At 36.3% G+C, this 27,687-nt stretch overlaps 1 protein-coding gene across 1 annotated transcript in view; it reads right to left on the bottom strand.

The window, feature by feature from the left end:
- The window catches only part of LOC150097414 (steryl-sulfatase-like), a 158,772-nt gene that overhangs the window by 97,541 nt on the left and 33,544 nt on the right, over positions 1-27,687 (bottom strand). Inside the window, exon 4 of the mRNA XM_090406909.1 lies at positions 17,035-17,319. Coding sequence (XP_090263035.1) covers positions 17,035-17,319 — 285 coding nt within the window. The remainder of the gene's footprint in view (positions 1-17,034; positions 17,320-27,687) is intronic.

Raw genomic sequence — 27,687 nt, 5'->3', positions numbered from 1 at the left:
TTCTCTTTCATCTTCTTCAATAATAACAATGTCATCTGCAAATCTCAGATTGTTAATTGTCATTCCATGTAAAAATATTCCTTATGCATCTTTCTTCAGTTTGTCCATTACTCTTTCTAAATGTGCGATGGAAATGCTTGGTGATATTGGGTCCCCCTGTCTAGTACTTCTGCTTGTTCTAAACCATTTCCCCAAATCACCTATCTAACTGCTGCCTATGCGTCTCGTGAATTACATATGTGGCTTGTTAAAGAGAGTGGAGAGCGTATGTGCCCAAAATGCAGGCAGTTGGAGGAAATAAGTACATTAGATATATCGATATCTGACTTTGTTGCTCCAGGAACGGGGAATGAATGTAGGAAGACAAGTAGTATGATAGCAGAGAATGAGAAAATAATAGTTGATAGTGTGGAAGGTGTGAGTGACTGTGGAAGTTTAGGAGATGGTTTTGTTTGGGAGAGTGAATTTAGATTAAGAGTGACTGACCTGCAGAGGGAGATAGATGAGTTGAAAGAGGAGGTGGAATGTCTTGTGAATGAGAGCAGAAGTATGAAAGATAAGATTAGGAGAATGGAAGAGATAAATGCAAGGCGAATCAGAGTAGGAGAGAGAGAGAATTTAGGGAGTATGAGTGAGAGGTATGGGGGTGCTAGAAGAGGAGAGAATGGAAACAGTAGAAGAGAGGGAATGAGAGAGAGGTATGGGAATGCTAGCAGACGAGAGGATGGAAACAGTAGGAGAGATGGAATGAGAGAGAGATATGGAAGTGCTAGAAGAGGAGAGAATGGAAACGGTAGGAGAGATGGAATGAGAGAGAGGTATGGGAATGCTAGAAGACGAGCGGATGGAAACAGTAGTAGGAGAGACAGAATGAGAGAGGGATATGGAAGTGCTAGAAGTGGAGAAAATGGAAACAGTAGGAGAGAGGGAATGAGAGAGATGTATGGGAGTGCTAGAAGAGGAGAGAATGGAAACAGTAGAAGAGAGAGGTATGGGAATGAAAGAAGAGGAGAGAATGGAAACAATAGGAGCGAGGGAATGGTAAGAGGTATAATGTATGGCGACTCAATGATCCGTGGTGTTCAAGATAGGATGCATGAGGAGTGTTTGCCAGGAGGAACAATAGAAAGGGTATGGCAATTAAGAGAGGTGAAAGGGTGGATGAGATGATTGTGATGGTAGGAACGAATGACTTGAGTGGTAATGTAAGTCGGGCAGTGAGAGATATGAGATTTTTGCTTGAGACTGTACGGAAGAAGACAGAGAGAGGAAAAATAGTGTGCGTGTTGCCTAGGTATGATAATGATGAGCTGAGCAGAAGAGAGGTGATATTGAATGGCATAATAGCGAGAATGTGTGACAAGAGAGGACTGGTATATGTGGATGCCTGGAGTGTGTTTAAGGAAAGAGAGGAGTTGTATGCGAGAGACCGTTTACATTTGAATGAGGAAGGACGTAGGCATCTGGAGAGATTGCTGTTCTGAACGAGTCAGTGTGTCCCAGGGAGGATGATAGCAGGGGTGGCCTCTTGTGGGAATGGATACTTGGGAGAAGGGAGACAATGTCAGGTAACACTGAGCCCAGTGGAGTCCAGAAGAGATAATGCTGGGTATAGAAACAATGGCATTTATATGCTGTATACTAATGCCAGGAGTATCCGGAATAAGGGAGAGGAATTGGTGGCGCAGATAGCATCAGCCTGGCCAAAAATTATTGCAATCACTGAGACGTGGTTGACAGAAGGGAATATAACAACAGGAATAGAAGTCGCTGGGTATAGCATTTTTCGTCAGGATAGGAGGGGAAAGCGTGGTGGTGGGGTACTGCTTATGATAAGTGATGACCTATGTCCTCTAAGAGTGGAGAATTTGGAAGGAAGTGAGACAAATGATTTTGAGAGCGTATGGTGTCAGGTAGAGGTAGGCAAGACAGGATATTTAGTGGGGTGTTGCTACAGACCCAGGAGCACAGAGGATGGGGACCAGGAGATGTTTAGACAGCTAAGTTTGGCAAGTGCAAGAAGAATGATTGTTATGGGAGATTTTAACTTCAGTAGCATAAATTGGAGAGAGGAAGATGCATGTAGCAATATGGGAATGGAATTTCTAGAATTCTTGAGGGACAAATGTCTTAGGCAACATGTAACAGAGGGAACAAGAGGTTCAAAAATTTTGGATTTGGTTATAGCATCAGAAGAGTTGATAATAACTGAGATGACGTCTCTCCCACCAGTTGGAGAGAGTGACCATATGGTGTTGACTCGGAAAATGAATAGACATGCAGGAGTATCAAAGAGACGGGAACTTATGTGGAATTATAAGGCAGGTGATTATAATAGTCTTAGACGTCAACTTCGGGAAGTTTCATGGAGGGAGGAATTGGAAGGCCGGGATATCACCAGTGCGTGGGAAATTGTGAAAGAATATTTGTTATCAGCAATGGTAAGTTGTATACCACGAGTGAAGAAGAGGACGCAATTTGGAGTAAAGTGGATGACAAACAATATTAAACAGGAATTGCATGCGAAAAAGAGGCTATGGAAGAGATATAAGGAGATAGGTGAAGAGATGCATGAGGAATATAAGACAAAGGCCAGAAGAGTGACTAGTGTGGTAAGGAAAGCGAAACTGGAATATGAGAGGAGATTGGCCCTAAGATCCAAAGAAAATCCTAGGGAATTTTTTAGCTATGTGGCCAGTAGGAGGAGAAATGACTGTGGAAGAATGATATTGTGGGATAAAAATGGGAATAGAGTGACTGATGCAGAGGACATAGTGGAATTGTTCAATGAACACTTTATTGGAGTATTTCATCCTAGAGGAGTCAGTTTTAATGCTAGAGGGATAGGACTGGTACGAGGTCTGGAGGTACAGGAGGAGAGTGTGTTTCAGAAACTGAGTACTCTGGATGTCAGTAAAGCTGTGGGACTGGATGGTATTTCGCCACGAGTTTTGAGAGAATGTGCTAGGGAATTGACAGTACCTTTAACGTGGCTTTTCAATGAAAGTCTGGCTTTGGCAAAGGTGCCCAGGGAATGGAAGGAAGGTAAGATAGTGCCATTGCATAAGGGTGGTAACAGACTGGAAGTGTCTAATTATAGGCCAGTCTGTGTGTCATCAGTAGTTAAGATCTTGGAGAAAGTAGTGAGGGACCGTGTACAGCATTGGGCAGATGAGGGTAATGTTATCTGTGAGAATCAACATGGATTTGTGAAAGGACGCTCTTGTTTTAGCAATATGCTAGCCTTTTATAATAAAGTTACAAGAACATTAGATGAGGGAAAGGCATATACTGCAATTTTCTTAGACTTGGCGAAGGCATTTGACAGGGTGCCACATGATAAGCTGATATTTAAGTTGCAGCACATGGGTTTGAATGTCAGATTGGTCAACTGGATTCAGGATTGGACGTCTGATAGGTATCAGAGAGTTGTGTATGGTGGAGCAGTTTCCAGGAGGCAGAGGGTTACAAGTGGGGTCCCACAGGGCTCAGTACCTATATTGTTTAACCTTTATATCAATGACATAGCCAGTGGATTGCAGGGCGATATTCAGTTGTTTGCGGATGATGCGAAGCTGGGAAGGATTATTAGTAATAGTGCAGATGTGGTAGCCCTGCAAGAGGATTTAAATAAGCTAGATAGATGGGCAAATGAATGGGGGGTGTCAGTTTAATGCAGCAAAATGTAAGGTCTTGAGGTTTGGGAAACATCGATGGGATGCTGCATACTCTATGGGAGGAGTTAAACTGGAGGAAGTAGGGGAGACAAGAGATCTGGGATTGATGATTGATAGAAACCTGAAGTTTAGGGGACATATTGCAAAGGTGGTGAAGGTAACACAGAGGATTGCTGCTATTATGAGAAGGATACTGACCTGCAGAGATAAGAGGGTTATCATTCCGTTGTATAAGTCTCTGATCAGACCACGCTTGGACTATTGTTCTCAGATTTGGTCCCCAGGATTTGAAGGGGATAAATTAACTGTGGAAAGGATGCAAAGACAGATGACAAAGATGGTTTCAGGACTGTACAAGGATAGTTATGAGGATCGGCTGAGAGAGTGTGGACTGCAGAGTTTGGTGGATAGAAGGAGAGGTGATATGATTGAGACTTTTAAACTGTTGAGAGGTGGTTACAGGGTTGACACTGGGGAGTTCTTTTGCTTGGTTGATCAGCGGGAAGGAGTGATGACAAGAGGCCATCCCTGGAAGTTACGAAAGGAAACTGTGAGCAAGAGGGTAAGGAGTGGTTTCTTTGTGTGGAGGGTGGTTGAGCCGTGGAATGCATTGCCTGATGGAGTGGTGGGAGCGAGAACGGTCGGTGAGTTTAAAGAGTGGTATGATAGACTTTGTGTTTCTCAGGGGGAGACCTCCCCTCAGTGAGTCTTGACAGACTTTATGTCTTAGGAAGGACCTCCCTCGTAGAGTCTTTTGACTCCTTGGAGGCCTGAATAATAATAATAATAATAACTGCATTCTGATAAACATCTTTTAATATAGCTATTAGTTTTTTTATTAATTCCATAGGATTCCAGAACTGCTAATGTCACTTTCTGGTCAATACTGTTAAATGCTTTCTGAAAATCAACAAAGCAAGTATATATGTTTTTGTTTTTTCTCCTAGCTTTCTCTGCTATTAACCTCATTGTCAAAATCTGAGAATTGTAGTTCTATCCTTCCTAAATCCTGCTTGCTCGTCTGCAAGGCATGCTTCCAACTGTGTTCTCAATCTTTCTGTCAATATCATCACTTTGCCAAGGTGACTTGTCAAGGCAATTGTTCTATAATTTTTACATTCTAGCTTATTTCCTTTCTTGTATAATGTCACTAATATTGATTTTCCACACTCCTCTAGCATTTTCCCTTCTTTCCATACTATATTACATAGCTGGTGCATTTCTGTAACCATACTTTCACTACCATATTTAATCATTTCTCCAGTGATGTTATGGTTACCAGAACTCTTGTTGTGTTTTAGCCATCCTATTGCTTTTTCTACCTCTCCTCCTAAAATGTCCATATTATGCTCATTATGTGATAGTGATATCTGCTTCAATTCTTCAGTCAGTTTCCCAATGCTATCTAAATGTAGTTCTTCTTCATATAACTCACTACAGCATCTTGTCCACTGCTGTAGAATTTTTTTTCTGTAGAAGTTTAATGGAATATTATCAGCACTGAGAAAGGATTAAAACTAATTTTAATACTTCCAATATTTTGTCTCCATCACGGAGACATCTTCAGGGATTACAAAAAAACTTTTTGTAACAACACTCACACAAAAATAATACAATAGTGAGTGAAACTAAAGTCCTATATAGGTGGTGTGCCCTTTATGGGCATTTGCAGGTGGCCTAGGATGTAAAGAGGGATCTCTGATAATTAATGTTTCCCAAATTTTGGGAAGTTTAATGCAACCGCATTTGTTTAAATTTGGTTGATCCCTGAGTGCAGACGCAGATTCAAAGAATAATCTTTCTTTTTTGAATTTACTATGGTGGAGAGTGGTGGTTTTATTCAAGGAGATCCTGTGGATTGTATCCAAAATATGGTCTGCAAGGCCAGATTGACCATAATCGTGATTGCAGATAACTTGTGTTCTTCTAACCGGATGGTCGCTGATCTACCTGTCTGTCCGAAGTAAGCCAGTTTACAGGCACAAGGTATTCTATATACTCCAGGTTGTACTTTTTTAATGATCTGGCTATTTTTTCTGATGTACTACAGAGGTAAGGTATGGTGATGGCCAGTAGTGACCCATAAATAAGCACTGCGACACTGCAGCACCCCCAAGAAAAAAATGAAAAACTTAAAATTTGTGTTTATAAATAATAACAATGCTTACAACATTATATAAATGCAATACAACATGTTAAAGGTTACAGCTTATGTTTTGACATTGATTGAATAGTTAATAATTGGAATTGTTTGATTAACGCTTTAGATTACGAAACAAATGCACTGCGATCTAACACCATTTAGTTTGCGCTTGTCATTGCATGGTTATGTCATTCCCAACTGTAACTTCTCAAACAGCAGTGTATTTTTACGTGCCTTGTTTCTGTGAGATATGAAAAGTTTATTATTGGCGGGTGTTCGTGGTGAACTATTTTTTTGTAAATCTTATTTTATTTTGTTAAAATAACATAATTATTTATTTATTATAGATACAAGGCTGAATTATGACGAGTGTCACTGTTGAAAATATGAAAAGAATTATATTTTTTCAATTATCGTTACACAAACAAATGCACTGTGATCTAACGCCGATATTCGTTTGCACTTGTCATTGCTATTGATACGAAACTTTTATTATTGGTGTTTGTTCGTGGTGAGGATGAAATGTTTTTAATAAAGCAATTTTTAATATGTAAATTTATTTATTAATAAATTTGTTACTGATTAGGAAAAAAAAAGTGTTTTTTTTTTTTTTTTTTTGTATATGCAGCACCCCCACTTAAAATTTTCACCGGCTACCACTGGTGATGGCATTTCTGAAGTCCTTCTGAAGAAATGGTAGGGGAATGGGGAAGGACTTGATTATTTTTTTTAATTCTATAGTCACTGTAGCCATTGGAAAGGAAGGTGTTGTGAATACCATTAAGAAGGCATGTTACTAAGGTGTCTAGGAAGGGTAAACTATTGTTATTTTCCTTTTCCATCATAAACTGGATTCTTGGATGTAGACTATTGAGGTGATTGAGGAAGGATTCTAATGTGTCTGGGCCATGAGCCCAAATATAGAACACATCATCTACATATCTTAGCCAGATTGAAGGTTTTAGAGGGGAAGAGTCTATGGCTCGTTTTTCAAAATTTTCCATGTAAAAATTGACAACGGGAGGGAAGGGGACCCATGGCAGTTCCCTTTATCAGTAGATCTTGGCACAGAGACATCTTCAGAATTACAAAAAAAACTTTTTATAACTTGGAAGAACAAAATCTTGTAGATTTTGTTCTTCCAAGAAAAATAACCAGAGTTGATGGCAAAGGAAAAGAGCTCTAAGATATCAGAAGGAAAAAAAGTTTTTTTAAGAGTGTTAAGGTGTCAATTAGGGGAATATTGGTAAACAATGAGATGATGTCAAAGCTGACCAATATGTCTGTATTATTTAAAGTAAGTTTTTCAATTAAGTTTTTAAAGTGGGTAGAGTTTTTTACATGAAATGTGTTAAGACCAGTGAGGGAGGAGGAGTCAAAGAGTTAGCTAGCTGCTTTGACAATTTGTAGCAAGGAGCATTGGTGGCATCTACTATAGGCCTTAGGGGAGAATTAGGTTTGTGGATTTTAGGTAAACTGCATATAAAGGGGGGGGGGGAAAGAACCGAATGGATTGAGTTTTTTGTAATGTCAGGAGGCCAAGAGCTTTTGTGGGATCATGTTCAAGGTTATACTGGTATGTAGGCAGAGCGATCCCGGAGAATAATATCCATTTTCCGATTATATTCTGAGGCATTAAGAACAACTGTGGCATTACTCTTATCAGTTCTGGTGATAATTATCCATTCCACCAAAGACCAGCTCCTTCCTCTCTCAGTACCTGGAGTATATAGAATACCTTGTGCCTGTAAACTGGCTTACTTCGGACAGAGAGATAGATCAGCAACCATCCAGTTAGAAGAATAAAAGTCATAATCTGCAATCATGATTATGGTCAATCTGGCCTTACAGACCATGTTTTGGAGATCTCCTGGAAAAAAACCACCATGCTCCACCATAGTAAATTCAAAAAAGAAAGACTATTCTTTGAATCTGCATCTGCACTCAGGGATCAAACAAATTTAAACAAATACGGTTGCATTAAACTTCCCAAAATTTGAAAAACATTAATTATCAGAGATCCCTCTTTACATCCTAAGCAACCTGCAAATGCCCATAGAGGGTGCACCACCTAGATAGGACTTTAGTTTCACTCACTATTGTATTATTTTTGTGTGAGTGTTGTTACAAAAAGTTTTTTTGTAATCCCTGAAGATGTCTCTGTGACAGAGATGAAATATTGGAAGTATTAAGATTAGTTTTAATCCTTTCTCGGTGCTGATAATATTCCATTAAACCGCCAACATAAAATCTTCACAGCACTTAAGCCTCAACACATGAACTTTGTCTTTTTCATCTTTAATTGTGGTCTGTTTTGGTTGGCACTTTCTATTAATGGTTCTAATCATTTTGTATACCTCCCTTGTTTTATGCTCTCCATAGTACTGTTCTATATTGTTGCATTGGGCTTCTAACCATTTCATCTTATCCATTCTGACTGCTTTTTTCACCTCATTACACTTTCTTCTATATTGCTCCTCTATTTGTTCTTATGTATCCCTTCTTATCTTTAACATTCTTTTTTCTTGTACTAACTTCAGTGTTTCTTGTCTAATCCATTTCTTCTTGATCTTCTCTTCTTCCGGTACTGTTTCTTCAACTGAATCTTCTATCGCCTTCATTAATCTTTTCACTTAGATTTGAGTTTTTTTCTTTCTCCACAATTTTAAGTTTCTCTTCTAACACTGTTCTGTACCTTCTTCCTATTTCTGCTTCACTTATTCTTGCTGTATCTCTTCTATTCTGATTTTGAGGTTTATATTTCTTTTTTAATTTCAACTTGATGTTTGCAATCACTAAACTATGGTCTATATCTGCTCCTTGAAAAGTTCGACACTGCTGTACTGATATTATCCATCTTCTTTTAATCGTAATCATATCAATCATGTTCTTGGATTTCCCATCATTTGATCGCAACGCCATTTTCTACACTCCTTTTGTTACAGATCATCATCTCGTGGTTCACAGCAAATTCTAACAATTTTTCACATCATTCATTTCTTTCTCTGAAACCATATTTTCCCATGACTCTTTCCCAACCATAATATCTATTCCAACTTTGGCATTCCAATTTCCTTCAATAATTAGCACATCTTGCTTTGGTATTGTTTCTATTGTCTCTGTCAGATCTTTGTAAAATAAGCCAATATCCTCATCTGTGCTGTCAGATGTGGATGCATATATCTGGACTATTGATATGTTAAATGGTTTTGCCTGAAATCTTTCTACTATGATTCGTTCATTGACTGGTTTATAGCCTAACAGTGCCTCTCGCACTCTTTTGTTAAGAAGGAAGCTAACTTCTGCTTCACGCTTGGTGTAATATCCTGATCTATATTACTTCGCACCCATTGATCTCTCCAGATGATGTCCATCGCATCTCAGCAATCCTAGTATATCACACTGATATCTCTTTATTTTCTCAAGAAGTAATTCTAATTTTCCTGATATTCCAGAGTGTCCGCACATTCCAAGTTCTGACTGATAACAGTTCTGCTAGTTTCAGTTTCTATTTCCTTTCGGTATCCCACCTTTCAATCCAACCCTGATCGCTCGATTGGTATTTCGGGCCTTGTTGATCCGGGCGACATCCGAGCCAGCATGTTTTACTTGTTGATCCTATAGGCATCAGATAACAATTGTGTTTTTTCTTTACAGTCATCTGACTGTAAAGAAAAAACTTTCATCTGACTGACCTTCCTCCTTTATCCAGGCTTGGAACTGGCATGAGACCACTAAGGATTCCATGGCAGAGTTTGATGATGCTAATAGCAGATACATTAATTACCCATCTCAACCAGAATTTGAATTTGATCAGACTGCATTCAGTAATTCTGCAGCCTTCTTCAAGCTTTCCAAGAATTCTTCCCCACATAAAATCATACAGATGATTTCTTTGAGACATTACAAGATATCCGAGTTCGCAACTTTATTCCTTCAAGAAAAGAGCTTCCTTCAAACAATTTGCTGAGCTCAGCCTTTTATCTTGTTGAGTGCTACAACGTGACCACTTTGCATGTGATTCTAAAATTTGAATGTGTACCCACTTTCTACTCAGAATTGTCAGTTATACAAATTTCCACAAGCTGATTCATCTGAATCTGAGGTTGTAATGTTTAAAAATAATGTTCATCCTTAGGTTTTGGACACTAGTGTATTTAGTTTAGTCAATTAAAATTAAGCATCAAAATCCCATTTCCCAGATCATTTTTCAGAAAACTTGGATATGAATGTCAACAACTAAGGAAATCAAACTAAAAAACTCATGGAATAAATTCCCTTGTTTAGATTCATATATGTAGCTTTTCTTTATGTGTTACCTTATATGTATTTTTCTATATGTGTATTCTATGATTTTATTTTATTTTTTATTATTATTATTCTGATTGTGCTTCTTGATATGAATCAAAAGTATAAGGCTGCTACATTTTTTTTTTTTTAATATGATGAAGATCTGAATGTTTCTCATATAGTATTTAATCATCTATCATCTTTACTGAGAGGCCAACCAGGTTTGTCTCCTATGGAATGTATTGCTGATCTCAAACTTAATATTAACTCAATTCAAATAAAACTTAATTATTATCTATTATAGCTTAAGTCAATTATTAGCTCTAAGTGAAATAAAAAAAATTAATAAATCAAATATTTACAATCATATACATGACACATAAGGACAATTCATTATACCAATAATTAAAATTTTAATTGCACAAAAAATTAGAGATAAATGTGCAATGAGCTCAACTAAAAAGTTTAACAAATTCACAATGACAATCATATAGGCCAAGTTATCACATCACATTAATCCATCAGACTATTTTAAATAAGTAGAATACATAGTCTCTATTTAAGTTGTAAATCAGCAGTTAGAATTGAAAGAGGTACAGAAAGGTGATTTGATGTTAAGTCAGGTATGTGATAAGGGTGCACATTATTTCCACTGTTGAATGCCAACAACTAAGGAAATCAAACTAAAAAACTCATGGAATAAATTCCCTTGTTTAGATTCATATATGTAGCTTTTCTATATGTGTTACTTATATGTATTTTTCTATATGTGTATTCTATGATTTTATTTATTTTTTATTATTATTATTCTGATTGTGCTTCTTGATATGAATCAAAAGTATAAGGCTGCTACATTTTTTTTTTTTTTTAATATGATGAAGATCTGAATGTTTCTCATATAGTATTTAATCACCTATCATCTTTACTGAGAGGCCAACCAGGTTTGTCTCCTATGGAATGTATTGCTGATCTCAAACTTAATATTAACTCAATTCAAATAAAACTTAATTATTATGAATCTATATTCATCATCTATATAGATCACATTATGAAGGAAAGCAACATTAAACCTGATATCAAGATATGAGATGTTGGTCTCAGCTTGTTACTTCATGCAGATGATGTTATACTCCTAAATAAATCCAGGACAAGACTAGTGCCAAGTGAGGAATCTAGTCTCTCAAGCAACAATATTGGATAAGTTAGTCAATTCAGAAAGTAAAGGTGGGTGGGGAAATAAAGGGATATGGTCGTTTTTATATACTAATGCCAGAAGAATCAGGAACAAGAGGGGCGAGTTTTTGGCATTGATTAGTGCAACCTCACCAAAAGTTATAGGCATTAGTGAGATTTGGCTAACAGCAGATGATGTAGTTACAGGGATCGAATGTAAGAGTTTAGTATTTTCAGGGAAGATAGAATGGAGGGGAGGGAGCACTGTTGATGATAGTAGATGAATTGCAACCAAAAAGAATAGGAGAGAGGCAGGAGAGGTTGGCTGTTCATTTGAAGCAATCTGGTGTGAGATAAACACCAGTAAGACAAAATATACAGTTGGTTGATGATATAGGCCAGGGAATTAAACCACAGATGATCTGGAAAACATGCATCGCCAAATTAGTGCAATGAGTACAGGTCGAGTGATTATTATGGGGGACTTCAACTATGAAGTCCCCCATAATAATCAATATATACAATGAAGGAAGAAAGATCACATGGCAGAAAGGCAATAGAATTTATACACCTGCTGAGAGATAATTACTAACATGAAGAATATTCTATTAAGAAGGGATATTTGTGGAACTACAAGGCAGGTGATTATGACATGATTAGGAAGAAGCTTAAATTTGTACCATGGAATAAAACACTGCAGGATAAGGATGTTAGTAGTGCATTTGATATAGTTAAGGGTCATCTAGAGGAAGCAGTATTAAATTGTATACCTCAGGTAAAGAGGGTTAATCGGGTTAATAAGGAGTTAGATGAATGAGAAATATCATTACGCACGAGCTACAGAAGAAGAAAATGCTGTGGAAGGTATATAAATATAAAGGTGACCAGCAAACTCATGAACAGTACAAGGCTCAGGCAAGAAAGGTGACCAGCATGGCAAGGAACGCAAAATCAGATTATAATAAGAATTTAGCAGAGCAGGCCAAAGGAAATCTGAAAGAGTTCTTTCATTATGTGGCAAGTAAGAGGAAGATGACTATGGAAGAATAACCTTAATGAGTGATGATGGTCACGAGGAGACATAAGGGGATAAAATCGAGTTACTAAGTGACACTACTTTGCAAGGTTATATCATCCTATTGGGGTAACTACTTTAACCTATGTGACAGACACTAATGTGGGAACAGAGGTGGATGAATTGGAAGTTCTTAGGATATTGCAGAATCTCAATTTAAATACAGCTATCAGATTAGATGGGATATCAGCTAGGATTTTGTGAGAATGTGCAAGGGAAATGGCAATGCCTTCAACTAGGCTCTTTAAATTAAGTCACTGCTCTGGTAGATTCCAAGGGAGTGAAAAGAGGGCAAAATAATTCCTTTGCATAAGGGAGGGTTCTAAGACTGCAGTAGCAAATTATAGACCAATCAGTATCTCAGGCATGGTGATAAAAGTACTAGAAAAATTGGTCAAAAAGAGAATTCAAGAATGGGTAGATAAAAAATATGATACTGTATGAGGGTCAACATGGCTTTGTGAAGGGTCGGTCATGACTTAGTAATTTACTAACTTTTTATAATAGAGTAACAGCTTAGTTGGATGAAGGAAATGGATACACGATGATTTTCCTGGATTTTGCAAAGCCATTTGACAGAATGCAACATGGAACACTGTTACGCAAATTAGAACAAATGAGGATGGATATGACACTGGTTAAGTGGATAAGAGGGTGTCTGCTGGACAGATATAAAAAAAGTGGTATATGCAAGGGCAGAATCGAGGCAAAAGCAGACAACTAATGGTGTGCCACAAGGTTCAGTGCTGGAACCATTGCTGTTTAATTTGCACATAAATGATATAGGAAATAACCTGAAAGGAAATATTAAGTTGTTTGCTGATGATGCAAAATTAGGTAGAGTAATAGTTCATCAAGACAATGTGGAAAGCTTACAAGATGATTCAAATAGGTTGTCAGTATGGGCAAAAGTTAAGTATGGGTATCAATTTAATGTTGAAAAATGTAAAGTTATGCACTTTGGGATAAATAGATTATAAGCCGTTTATAACATTGACAGCACTGTACTCCAGGAAATAGATGAAGCTAGAGATTTAGGGGTGGTGGTAGACAGAGTTCAAGTTCATCATCATAAAATTCCTGCCATGTACCCTCAAGGAGTGCACAGGATATGATAGTATTACATGAAAAATTTACATCATTACTAACTTCCTATCTACAATTTTCCTCCAAATCAGTCAGTTACTTGTCAAGACTCCAATATTATCAGATCTTATATTTCTATCATCTAAGGCACTTTATAGAGTATCGATCCATCTATATCTTGGTCTTTCTCTGGGTCGTTTTCCTGCCAACCTGGCAGAGAACACTTGTTTTGCTAATCTTTCCTCGCCCATTCTATTTAAGTGACCATACCACCTGAGATTAGCTCTGCTAATGCATTCCTGGATGCTGACAATGTCAAGTTCTTTCCTAATATCCTCGTTTTTAATATGATATTGCCATTGATGCCATCTGTTCACGCCTCTAATCTTTCTCAGGATTCTCATATCTGCAGTCTCTAGTCTTTGGTCATATGTTTTACTTCTGACCCAGCTCTCAGATTCATAAGTTAAAACTAGTTTAGAGGGCATATTGCTAAAGTAGCACATAAGATTACTTGGCTAGTGAAGAACACATTAACAAGTAGAAAAAAGGAAATTATAATTCCTCTTTATAAGGCCTCGATATGCCCACATCTGGATTACTGTGTTCAAGTCTGGTCCAATGGGTCTCTTGGGGGAGGTGGGAGTGGTGGAGAGAATTCAGTGACCAAGATGGTGAGCAGCCTGTGAAACGTGCTCTATGAGGATAGATTGAAGGCATGTGGATTACAGAGTTGGTTGATAGTAGAAAAAGAGGAGATATGATAGAAACATTTAGTATGCTAAAAGGATTTTATAGGATAGATGCAGGGGAAATGTTTCAGCATTTGGCTAGAGGTAGAAGAACAAGGGGTCATCCCTGGAAGTTGAATAAAGGTGTCAGTAGAGATGTGCAGACTTGATTTTTTGCTTGGAGAGTTGTGAATAAGTGGAATAGGTTGCCACAGTCAGTTGTGAGTGCTCCGTCAATTAATGGGTTCAATGAGAGGTATAATAGATTGTGCGGATAGATTGGGTCTTCGGACTCAGTGGAGGTGCCTGTATTATAATAATATATTGTACACTATTATTTACACAAACGTTCACTTTTGGCCACTTTTATATTGTCAAGATTTTACAAAGCAAACATACATTTTACTAAAGTAATTGTAAATAACTGTTGCAAGTTTTTCCACTTCGTTATGCTATAAATTAAAGATGCCAAGAAATTATATTCTTGGTTTAATCCTTTATCCAAGTGCAAGCAAACAAAGTTTGTGGATGAAGTAACTTCACAACTGGGCAACTTGTATATAGAGGGTAAAGACTTCACATCAATTGCTTTAGTATCCCATAATGTAATGCACATATCCTTACGGACATGTATAATGCTATGCATTGCGGGAAGGGTCACTACCAGACCAGTTTCGACATTTATTGAGATCTCATCGTGAAATTACTTCACACGCAAACTTTTTTTTTTGCTTACTTTCTTGGTATCTTTATGTATATCATGAACCAGTGGAAAAACCTGTAACAGCTATCTCTAATCCAGAGTATTTTAGAAATAATGTGCTACACCTTTTGTCTACTTATATAAGGAAATATGATTTCTGCATTACTTCAAACTTTGTATTACTTCTGGGTCTGGATCACACTGATGACTCAATAAAGGTCAATACCAGTAAACAAAAGGTGTGCTACACCTTTTGTCTACTTGTATAAAGAAATGTGATTTCTGCGTTACTTCAAACTTTGTATTACTTCTGGGTCTGGATCACACTGATGACTCAATAAAGGTCAATACCAGTCTGGGTAGTGACGATCCCATAATGCTATGCATTATGGGATCATCTATGTCAGTAAGGATATGTGCTTTGCATTATGGGATACTTCACTCACAAACTGTTTGCTTACACTTGGATAAAGGATTAAACCAAGAATAAAATTTCTTGGGATCTAATTTATAATTGTAAATAATTAACACAGAATATGCATTTTATTTGAATAACATATTCAAGAAATACACACTGCTATCCTATATATCTATATATATATTTATTAAAAAATATTGATTGACTAAAAACCGAAAAAAATGAAAAAGTATAATAGCACAACTAGTATCAGCTTGTACATTAAAAAAAGAAATAACCAGTGAAACATAGAGGAAAGAATTGTAAACAACATGGAAATTTAGTGTATACGTATTCAATGCAGAAACGTTGAAGTCTGTGCGTTCAAAACTGTTTTCTCGTTGGCTTCATTGTTGGGTGTATGCATGCGTATAGCATCTCGCGAATGCCAATATTTGATCGTAGCACAATGACAGTCTGAAAGGTTGTAACTCAGGTTGTTGTTGAGATGTAGGGGGGTTGAGAATGATTTCTCTTGATTCTATTATCTTTCTTTCTAATTCACCTTGGCAACGGAAAATGTTATCCGACTTGTCCCATAGTACTGTATGGCTAAGGTTTTCTTCATTAGAATCGGCCGAGAACAGAACATGACTAGACAAAGCACTGGCTCGCATTCTCCTGTAACTGACATCTCTCTCATATTCTTCAGTGCATAACTCGATCGATTTCTTTGTTTGGCCAAAGTATGGTATATCGCAGGTGCACCAAATCTAGTAAACATTGGGATATTTAAGGTTGTGATGTCTAGGTTTCGGATGGCTCACTAAGCAACGGATTTTTGGAAGAGGAGTAAATAAAGTTCTTATGTTGTATTTCCTAAGAACCTTGGCAATCTGGGTGAGAGAGAGCTTATGTGTGGTATAGAAATATTACCTTTCACCCTATTGGTCTCTTCATTATTGCAAGCAGGTGGATTTAATAGGTATTTGTCAATTGTTTTTTGTGAATAACCATTTAGTTGAAAAGCAGACCTGAGAAAATTTAGTTCTTTATTAAGTTCTATCTCATCATTAAGAAGAGAGCGAGCACAATGTCCTAGTGCAGAAATGAATCCAAACTTTTGAGGATAATGATGGGAGTAACCGTGGAGATATCTGTTGGTGTGGGTAGCTTTTCTGTAAATCGAGATTTTTAATTTCTCTGAGGAATGGGTCAGTTTGATGTCCAAAAAAGGAAGAGAACCATTAGCTTCCAACTCAGCAGTAAATTTTATGTTCAGACGTTGATTATTGATTATTTATGTGTACACACACACACACACAGTGTGTGTGTGTGTGTGTGTGTGTGTGTGTACATAGAAACATCTACATATGCCATGAAGAATACTTAATAGCCGAAGTTTTTATTTCATTTAAACATCTTCACAGTAGTCAAGAAAAATTAATTTCAAAAGAAAGCATCAGCAAATGACATATCACTAAGCATGTACTCAACTTTTTTTTAATTATGCCAACCTCCAACACCACAAAAAACATACATAAAATTGTGAATAACAGCCAACATGATAAGCCTTTCTGATTAGCAGGTACTGTCAGACTACTATCAAACCAAACTGTGAATATATGTCATCCCTGAAGAACATATCACTTCGGAGTTTAGTACTAAAAAGATTACTAAAAAAAACTAATCAGACAAAGAAAAGCTAAACTTGATACAAAAGCACACATAACCTAAATATTTCAAAACGCCAACTTACTGTTATCTGAAACATATCTCACAGCATGAATTGAAGTACCACAGTAATGGAAAAGAAACTTATGAGAACTTTTCTTTACTGTGTTTTTCAATAATGGTACCATACTTCTTCCATCTATTATAGTATTTACAGGATGAGCAATGTTAGCAAGTTCCAAAATAGTAGGAAAAAGATCCATCTGACTGGTTGGAACAGATATTTCTTTTCCAGGCAGTAAATTACCATTCCACATGGCGACAGTGGGCACTCGTATACCGCCTTCCATGCCCCCCATTCCTTTTCCTCCTAAATAAAAACAATTTATTATTATTATTATAAGTTATGGCATATCCAAACATTAAGAGATGTTAATTCTTGTTAACATATATCTTTACTGCAGTGGAAAAAATTTTCACCCTCTCCTTTGGTTTAGTAGTATATTATATGATATACATGAAATTGTATTTTCATCAATATTTTCTTATTTTCATCCATATTGTTATAGCCAAGAGCAGTTACAAAAAATGAGTTAATATATAAAAAAGCAAATTTCACCACACCATTTTACTTTGTTCTGTATAATGTGAAACCAATTTCTGCTATCAAGTTAACTGATAGCACTAAATGATTACCTTCATACCAATAAAGACTCCAATAAGTTGGAAGTATTTAGGAAAGTTTATCACTGTATAAAATACTTTATGCAACTGCTTAGTATATAAAAAAAAAAAAAAAATGCAGTCACAAATATAAAATTCACAAGGAATAGATAAAAATGAAAATGTACTTCCTTGTATACTGAGGGTGACTTACAGTGGTAATTACAAATTACTTCCATGTTCAAATTTCTGCATCTGTTGCTATTACTCATGATGAAATTTCTGGAAGAGAAAACTACACAGACACCAGAATGCATATAAATAATTTACTGACAATTATTTACAAGTAAACTTTTGCTAACTCAAGCTAGCATTATCTGAGGCTCTTTAACAATACACACAGTGATGACACAAAATAAAATAACCTGGATAACAAGGACAGTGATGTGCATGGAGGGTGACAGTGGTGCTATCTGCAGTCATTCCTGCTATTAATGATGATGGGTAGATAGGGTGGTATACTATCAGTTCTGTTAGAGTTAGCAGATTCTGAAGAACTTGTACGCTTCTGAGAGGAGTCATTCAGATTTAAACTGGGATTTGTGAAGTGACCTAGCTTTTTTCCATTTGATGAAGTGGTCTTTCTCCAAGGATTGCCATGAGAGTCAGCTTTTTTTTGTCCATTCGTTTTTTTTTTTTTTTTTTTTTTTTTTTGAGGTCTTAGGAAGGTAGATATTTTGTTTAGAGGTTTGAATACTATTCTGTGTTGTTTCAGAAGGGAGCCCAGTTTATCTGTTGTACCTTTGATATAAATCATGGTGTATGTATAGTCTAGTTTTTGGGGTGGAGGGTTTGTTGTTCTTTTTAAGGGGTCTGGTGAGGGCTTAAAGTGCTGTACAAGCACTGTTCACACAGTAATTGATGTGCAAATTTTTTGGCTCATAAGCAGGATTCAATGCTTATCTATCCTTACTTACTGCAAATGTTTTCTGTTTCCCAAACTGAGATTCAAAGGATATACCAATTTGATATCTTTTATGATTTTTATAAGTATATGGCAGCAAAACTAAATGCCACCACAGCAGATGAGTTTTCCCAAGTCCTTTGACGGTTTGTACAAATGACTTAGGAAACAAACTCATCTGTTGTGGTGATATTTAGTTTTGCTGCCACATACTCATGTCATAAATGATATCAAATTGACATCCTTTCAATATCAGTGTGAGAATATTAGAGAGAGAACATTTTCTTTAACCATATTCTGGCTTATATGAATTCAATCTCATTTCTTTTTTTGCAGCAACATACTGTTGTGATTTATTTATATCCAATACTCACATGTTGATAACATGTGTTAGCAATGTTCTGCTTACAATATAAACTTATATTTATATTGCATCTTCTTATTTATTAAGATCAGGTAGTGTAAGCTGCTGACTATACTGCTAAGACATCGATAATGACAAATCTAGTCTACATTAATATTATTAATTAGCACAACCGCTTTTTCTAAATTGTCTCTTCTGCTATTTTAAGTCTACAAAACCAGTTCCTTCTCTTTTATTTATGTCCATTCTAATAATGTAAAAAGAATTTCTCATCTTCACCACTGGCTTGCATTCAGTTCAGTTGAAGAATTCCACTAGCAAACTTTCAGTGATTCCTCCCTAGTTTCTTAATGAACTAGATGAGCCATATTTAATGGGATGCTATTCAAATCAGATTTCTGATAATTATTATTAACATCTGACCTCCATGGAGTCAGAGACTCATTGTGGGAGGTACACCCTATTGCACACAATGCTCATCCAACCATGCCTTAAACTGATTCACTGTGTCTACATTCACAACACACTCAAGCAATGCATTCCACTCACCAACCACTTTCCATGCAAAGAACCTGCTCCTCACTCCTTTGCTCACACCCTCCTTATAGTTTCCAGAGATGGCCTCTTGTTCTACCCTCCTCTCCCATTCTAATCTCTTCCATGTCAACCTGATTACAACCCCTGACTAGCTTATATGTCTCGATCATATCCCCCACTCTTCATCCTATTCACGAGGCCCTGCAACTTACATTCTCTCAATCTGTCCTTGGGACCCTGCCTATGGGACCCAGGCCAGATTTTTTTTTTTATAATTTGTTACACCACATCACATTATAGTGATGATGTGAATCTACTGTATATGCTAGATGAATATGACAGCTTGTAAGGATGATATAGAACTAGATGTTAATTATGAAGAAACAATTTTGAACATAACTAGGGAGATGTATGGGGGTGCTGCATCTAAAATCTCCCTAAAAATTTGATGCTGTTCAGAAAAGGGCAGTCTGGATGATAAATGACACTTCTCACAGACTCTTCAGCCATGCTCTCATAGAAGATCAATTTCTGCATTATGTCTCTTCTACAGATTTCTATGGCCATTGTTCAGCAGACTTAGTATCCATTATGACTCCTGTTTCTGTCTTCAACAGTTTAAGAAGACCAACAGATTACTCTATTCCTAACCCTGCCCTCAACACCACACCTACTTTCTATATGGCTGTTCTGTCTTCTATATGTGGGATAAAAAAAAAAAATAAATAAATAATACAATCTGGACTAAGAGACTGGCTGGTATCCAAACTATTAAGGATTTTTTTAACATCTCTGGTGAACGATCAGAGGAAGGTGATCATTCATACAAAAGTTGGAGGAGAGCAATGGCAAGTGGTCAGGTTTATATTTCAGTGATGTTACAATGGAACCATCTACATGTATGAAAGATGAAAGGGCAAAAGTTATGCTCAACAGCTCAATTCCTCCTGCTCAAACTACTGTTTGAGCAAGAGGAATTTTCATATCTGGAGAAAATCCACTTTCTAAACTGAATTTGTTTGATTTTTTTTTTTTTTTAACAGATGTTGTAGACTGCCATGTAGGCTGGCTGCAAAGCTGGGGTTTTTGATTTGAGATATGCCGAATTTTTATCTTAGATTGTTTAGATACACTTGAAGAACCATGTCTTAGTAAATGGGAGATTTGGGTGGAGTAGCCTCATTCAAGCAAGAATTATTTCCTTCTTTCCATAGTAATTACACTATGGAAAGAAGGGAAAGAAATAATGGAGGTTATCCATTTGATACCACTGTAGTGACAAAAGATACAAGACTGAAAATGCTGAGGGAAGGATGTTTTATAGAAAAGGAAAGATGGAAAATGTTACAAAAAAGAGAGTTAGTCAAGAAGAGGTCCAAGATGTTATATAGTCAAGATTATCTGGTCAGATAAGAATACTTAGGATTATTATAGGAACAGGGAAAATTTGTATTACATTACAACAACATCAATAATATAATTTAAAAAAATAAATTAAATTCTATAATATAATTTCTTGGTATCTTTAATTTATAGTATAATCAAGTGGAAAAACTTACAACAAAAAAAAGTATATTCTTGGTTTCATCCTTTATCCAAGTGTATGCAAACAAAGTTTGCACGTGAAGTATCTTCATCTTCATGACTGGGCTACTTGTATATAGGGGGTAATGACTTCACATCAAGTGCCTTAGTACAAGTACAGTATAATTAATTAAGTACAGTACAATAATTTAGTACTTTATTGTTTGCATGTGAATATACTTCACACGTAAACTTTGTTTGCTTACACTTGGATAAAGTATAAAACCAAGAATAAAATATTTTGGCATCTTTAATTTATCTATAACCAAGTGAAAAAAACTTACACCACGGCAAATATTTTCCATACTATTACTGATCAAACATTACAATGAAAAAATTACAAATACTACAATAAAAGAAATATAAATAAGAAAAGAAATAAGATAAGAAGAATGTGTTATGCGGGTACATTGTATATGTTGTTGGTGATTACTGCTGTTGAAAGATGCAATTTTTTCATAATTTAGATAATAACAACAGATTAATTCACTGTAATTTACAGTTTATGTTTTTTTTTATATATATATATACACAGCGCCAGCGCCTAGTATTTTTCTTGTGTGTGTGATTAATGTTTGCCGCATTTCCAAAAAATTTTTTTTTGAATAAAGTGTGAATAAAACGAACAGGAAATGAAAAAAAATGAAAACCGCATAACAGTATAATGTTACCTACAGATTAGTCCTGCTTATACAAATTTTTTTTACACGGAACTCAACAATTAATCATAAGTTGATTTATGATACATGAAAAAATAAAGAACTATTTTAGGTATATTTTCGTAAATTTTAATCAAAAATTAAAGTGATATAATCGGGTCCAAGATACATTTTCAGGATTTATTTGTTTGTTTCTGGGAAAATCTGAAGGGGCCTGAATGGAAGACGACGTACATTCATAATTATATGTACCATTTTGTACCATTCATTGTTCATTTAAACTCTTATCTCATATTTTTGACATCTTTTAGGTGCCTTTTCTTCTGCAGCGCCTGTGTATATTGCACACACCACCAGCCAGGCCTGTATATACATGGCTGTGTGATAGACCGTATTTTCCTGTTAAATTCAATATTGTTGGTATGGCCTACATTGTTGGTTTTTTTTATATATATGGCTGTGTAATAGACCATATTTTCCTATTAAATTCAATATTGTTGATATATCCCCCCCCCCCCCCGTGATTATGAGACATACAATATTTTTGTATGTCTCATAATCACTTCCTACTCTGCTATTTAGAACCCCAACAAGAACCAACTTTTCCTTTTTCATTGTGTCAGTAGCTTTCTCTAGAGCCTCAAAAAAATTCTTCCACTTCTACCTTAGTAGAGCCTTCTGTGGGACCATAGGCACAAATAAGTCTCATTGTCCAGTTTCCCATTCTCATATTTGCCCATATCACTCTACTTGAGACTGCTGGCCATTCAAGAAGATTATTCTCGTATTTAGTGTTGAATACTATGGCTACACCTTCTTTTCCTTTATTGTCATTGCCTGAATATAACATTTTGTATTTATTGCTCAGAAAGGTCTCATCAGTTTTGGTCTTTTTTGTTTCAGTCACCCCTATTATGTCGATCTGATACTTATCTAATTCCTCAGCTGGCTCCATTTCTTTGCCATTCAGGCTTCTTATGTTGATAGTACCGCTCTTCAACTCTGGTGATATTGAGTTGGGGTGTGTTTTAGGGTTTGTTCCAGTAGCTGACTTTTAGCTGTTCGCCCTGGTTTCCTGGCGAAAACAACGGGGGGCCTTGTTTAACCAGGCGACACCACAGCCAGCATGAAATTTTCTCATGTTGTACCATCATTTTGTATTTTGGTTTAAGCCAATAAGAATACAATTTGGTCAGTTAAATCGCAAATTGCCAGCCCATCCTTGTTCATTCAGTATCCAGGTAGATACCCAACAGGGTGTACCATGAGAAGGTGAGGAGTGGACATTAGGTCAGAAGCCTTGGCCGGTTCTCCGCATTCCTTTAAAGGCTATGTGGAGGTCTCCTCTCAGTTATACAGCTTTGATGCTTAAGCACCCCTGTTTCTTTGTTTGTCTTCTCTAGACCATAATGGAAGTGCTACTGCTGATCCCGTTATTGCAAACACTTAGGGAGAAAATTTTGATAGAATATCAGCAAGAGAAACAACGGCAAAATTTTTCTATCAATGGCCTTGAGACACAGGACCGGCGCATAGTATTTTTCTTGTGTGTGTGCGATTAATGTTCGTCGCCTTTTCAAAAAAGTTTTTTTTGAATAAAGTGTGAATAAAATGAACAGGAAATGAAAAACAAATGAAAACCACTTTACAGTATAATGTTACCCACGGATTAGTCTTGCTTATACAAATTTTTGCAAGTTATATAAATTTTCAAAATAATATAAAATAGTAATATAAAGTTAAGAGATTTATTCAAATATTCTTTACGTTAATTTTGCTAAAAGGGACTTGTCTGGCTTTCATTTTAGCAAAATCCTGTCGCAGTACATCAATGTTGATAGACTGAGCAATATTATTTTCTACTGAAATTAGTGTCAAACCATTTAGTTTTTTTTTTGACTCATGCTTGATCGCAGGTAGTTCTTTATTAATTGTAATTTAGAAAATGTTCTCTCTCCCTTAGCAACTGAAACAGGCAAAGTCAATAGTATTCTCAATGCAATCAGTGAATTTTCTAAGAGTTCTTCAAGGTTGATGTTATAAATCCACTTCAAAACCATTTCTGGTGTACTATTTTCTTCAATTTTTCTAGATAATAATTTCAGCTCTATTTGCAGTTCTTCTGCTTCAATGTCCTTGTTTTCTTTGTCACTTAATGCTTTTTCTAATGAACTACATTTTTCTTCCAATTGTTGGTCTTCCATGTTATCACATTCAGTAATGCTCTTTTTCGTAACTTTTTCAGTATATTTTCGTAAATTTTAATCGAAAATTACAGTGATATAATCTGGTCCATTCAGAATTTATTTGTTCGTTTCCGGGAAGATCTGAAGGGGCCCAAACGGAAGACGACGTACATTCATAATTATATGTACCATTCGTTGTTCGTTTAAACTCTTATCTCATATTTTTTGACATCTTTTAGGTGCCTTTTCTTCCACGGCACCTGTGTATATTGCACACTTTGCACATGCCACCAGCTGGGCCTGTTGAGACATACACCAACCATTTGTTACGGAGGAACTAAAAAGAGCTATTCTACACTCTCACTCTACGTGCAGTAGGGCCTGATAACATCCATTATGAAATGATAAAGCATCTGCCATAATCTTCTATGATCTCCTTCTCTTGATATACAATAGAATGCTTGCAGAGGAAGACTTTTTCACATTCTTAGCATAAGTTAATTGTCATTGCTATCCCAAAACCAGAAAAGGATCCAACACAAGCAAATGATTATCAAATTATTGCTCTGACCATCTGTCTTTGTAATATATTAGAGAAAATGGTTAATGCAGGACTTCTCTGGTATTTAGAAAGCCATGATCTCTCCAATACACAATGTGCCTTCCATAGAGACTGTTCAACTTTAGACCATTTGGGTTTATTTAGAAACTTGTAATGCATTTCTGAAGCAAGAACATCTAGTATCAGTTTTCTTTGATATGGAAAAAGCTTATGGCAGAGCCTGGAGATATGGCATATTAAAAGTCCTCTATTACCTGGGTCTCAGAGGACATCTTCCTGTATTTACTAAAACTTTCTGTATGGATAAACTTTCCAAGTCAGAGGGGGAAGTACATTATCTCAGCAATATCATCAAGAACAGGGTGTTTCCCAAGGTTCTCTCTTTAGTGCGATACTTTCTGTTATCAAAGTTAACTCAATCACTGAACAGTTTCCTCCCACTGTAGAAAATGCTCTATATGTTGATGACTGCATAATTTACTGTCGCTCTCATAACATGAGAGTAACTGAGAGAAAACTTCAGCAAGCAATTCAGCTTGCTGAAGTTTTCTTGCTGGGTTCCGTAGTGTCTGTGTACATTTCTGTCAAAAATACACTCTTCATCCGGATCCTAAATTAAGAATGGGACCAGTATCTCTACAGAAGCCAAGTTCTTGAGACTCATTTTTGACACAAAACTTACATTCCTTGCAAACATCCAGCAACTAAGAGAAAAGTGCAAGAGAGCATTGAATCTCCTTTGCACTCTATCCTCTACTGAGTGGGTTGTCGAATGATCTTCACTGCTTTGTCTTTATCGTGCACTTATACATTCAAAGCTGGATTATTGGTCTCGAGTCTATGGTAACCTGCAACGGTTGAATCCCATCGATTATCAGAATATATAGATAGCTATTGGTGCCTTTCACACATCACCCGTTCAAAGTCTTTATGTTGACGCAAATGAACCAGATCTATCACTTAGATGGAAATAGTTGTCTCTTAATGATGATTAATCAAGATAAGTCTCTCCCAGATCATCCATCCATCCTACATGGACTAGTCTCTTTCCTCTGCATTTGAGAAGCTCAATATCACACACATCAGACTGTCATACGTCCTTTTGGCATGAATGTTGACAACACTGCCTACACCAAACATAACAGCGTCCCTCCATGGCAGGTTTGCACTCCATCCTAAAACTTCTCATTTTGTCAACTACAGAAGTCTCATATTCCATCTGTCTACCTGCAATTGTTTAATGCACACAGAGAGCCTACTTTGATTTCTTGTAAATATATACTGATGACTCAAGAAATGATACCTGTGTTAACTGTGCTGCTGTGTCTCTGACAATACCCATCTCCAACCAGATCCCACTGATTGCAGTATATGGCAGTTGCATGCCATTCAGTTTGTACTTGTGCATATAAAAGAAAACTTCTACCAAAAGTATTTAATTTATACACTCATTGAGCTCTTTACAGTCTATCTCCTGTCCTATGTATAATACACTTATAGTGCTGTATGAGGTATTACACCTGTTGTACAAAATGTGTTATGCTGAATTCCCAGCCACACTGGAATTAAGGCAAGTGAGACTGCAGCTGCTAGATCAGCATACTTTCTCCATGTATTGTTTGATAGTACCACATATAAACTACAGCAGTTTTTAAGATCAAAGCTAATTGCTCAATGGCAGTCATCATGGCAGGAAGCATTAACGAACAAATTATATTACATTAAGCCTGAAATTAAGCAATCACATTTTAGTCAACATAGAAAGAGAAGATAGGAAGTTGTTCTTGCTAGCATAGGTCACAGTCATCTTACACATTCTTATTTACTGAGGACTGATGGCCCTCTCACGTGTGAAAGCAATACGCATCTTACTATCTGTCATATTTTGGTGGAGTGGCAGCACTTTACACAAGAGGAATGAAATTTTTACTTATCTAGCCAACTCATATACACTCAGCCAGATGTTATCAGACGTGCACAGATTGCATGATGTTGTTAACTTTCTACAAAGAATTAAGTTGTACAAACACATTTGACTGTAATTTTGTTTGTATGTAGATACGTCACTGCTTAATTTAATTTTTGTACATACATATTATTTACTAGTTTATTTTTGACTATTTATGTATTGCTGTAGCCTTTGACCTTGTGTATTAGAGTAATCTTGCTGTGATTTTTTTCATATGTAGTTACTGCTTTCCTAAACTTCATTTTTGTGAATGCATATTGTTTAATAATTTCTCTGACTATCTATGTACTGCTGTAATCTTTTCTGTAATTTTATTTATATGTAGTTACTGCATTCCTTACCTTGGTTTTTTTACATGCATTTTGTTTATTAGTTTGTCTGACTATTTTGTACTGCTGTAACTTTTGACCTTATGTATTGATGTAACCTTTGCAGTAATTTTATTTATATGTGGATACTGCATCGTAAAACTTAATTTTTGTGCATGCATATTGTTTACTAATTTCTATTTGACTATTTATGTACTGTTGTAACCTTTGCTGTAATTTTATTTATATATATATACTGCATCGCTTGGCTTGGTTTTTGTACATGCACACTGTTTATAATTTTTCTTTGACTATGTATTGCTGTAACCTTTGGTATGGTGCAGTATGACCTTTGCTGTTCTTGCACCAATAAACTATAAACTAACCAACCAATCTAACTAGGCTCTAAGTCACAGTATTGGCAGAGTTCCAAGGGAATGGAAATCAGGCAAAATAATTCCTATTCATAAGGGGAGACTCTAAAACTGCAGTGGCAAATTATAAACCAAGCAGTATCTCAGAAATGGTGGTAAAGTACTGGAAAAGCCTGGTCAAAAAGTTGGCTGGTAGGCAATACAGAGGGGATATGTTGGATTTTATATGATTTAATGCAGGGATGTGTTTCAGCACTTGGATATAGAAATGTAATTTGTCTATTGAAGAACAACACTAAGAGACAAGGTTAGTCCTCTTGTTAGTTTTCTTTATAAGATCTTGATATGTCCACATCTGGATTACTGTGCTCAGGCTGGTCACCTGGTCATTCTTTAGCTACCTCATCAGAATAGAGGATCCAGAGGTGGGTGACAAGAGGTGAGTGGCCTGTGGAATGCTCTGAGGATAGATTGAAAGTTTGTGAGTTGGCTGGTAGGCAAAAATAGAGGGAATATGTTGGATTTTATAGGATTTAATGCAGGGATGTGTTTCAGCACTTGGATATAG

Source organism: Typopeltis vanoorti, chromosome 17, assembly GCF_054136105.1.
Source record: "Typopeltis vanoorti isolate ZY-2024b chromosome 17, IOZ_Tvanoo_1.0, whole genome shotgun sequence".
In the NCBI taxonomy this organism is placed as follows: domain Eukaryota; kingdom Metazoa; phylum Arthropoda; class Arachnida; order Uropygi; family Thelyphonidae; genus Typopeltis; species Typopeltis vanoorti.
This window is presented reverse-complemented; position numbering and strand designations above follow the sequence as displayed.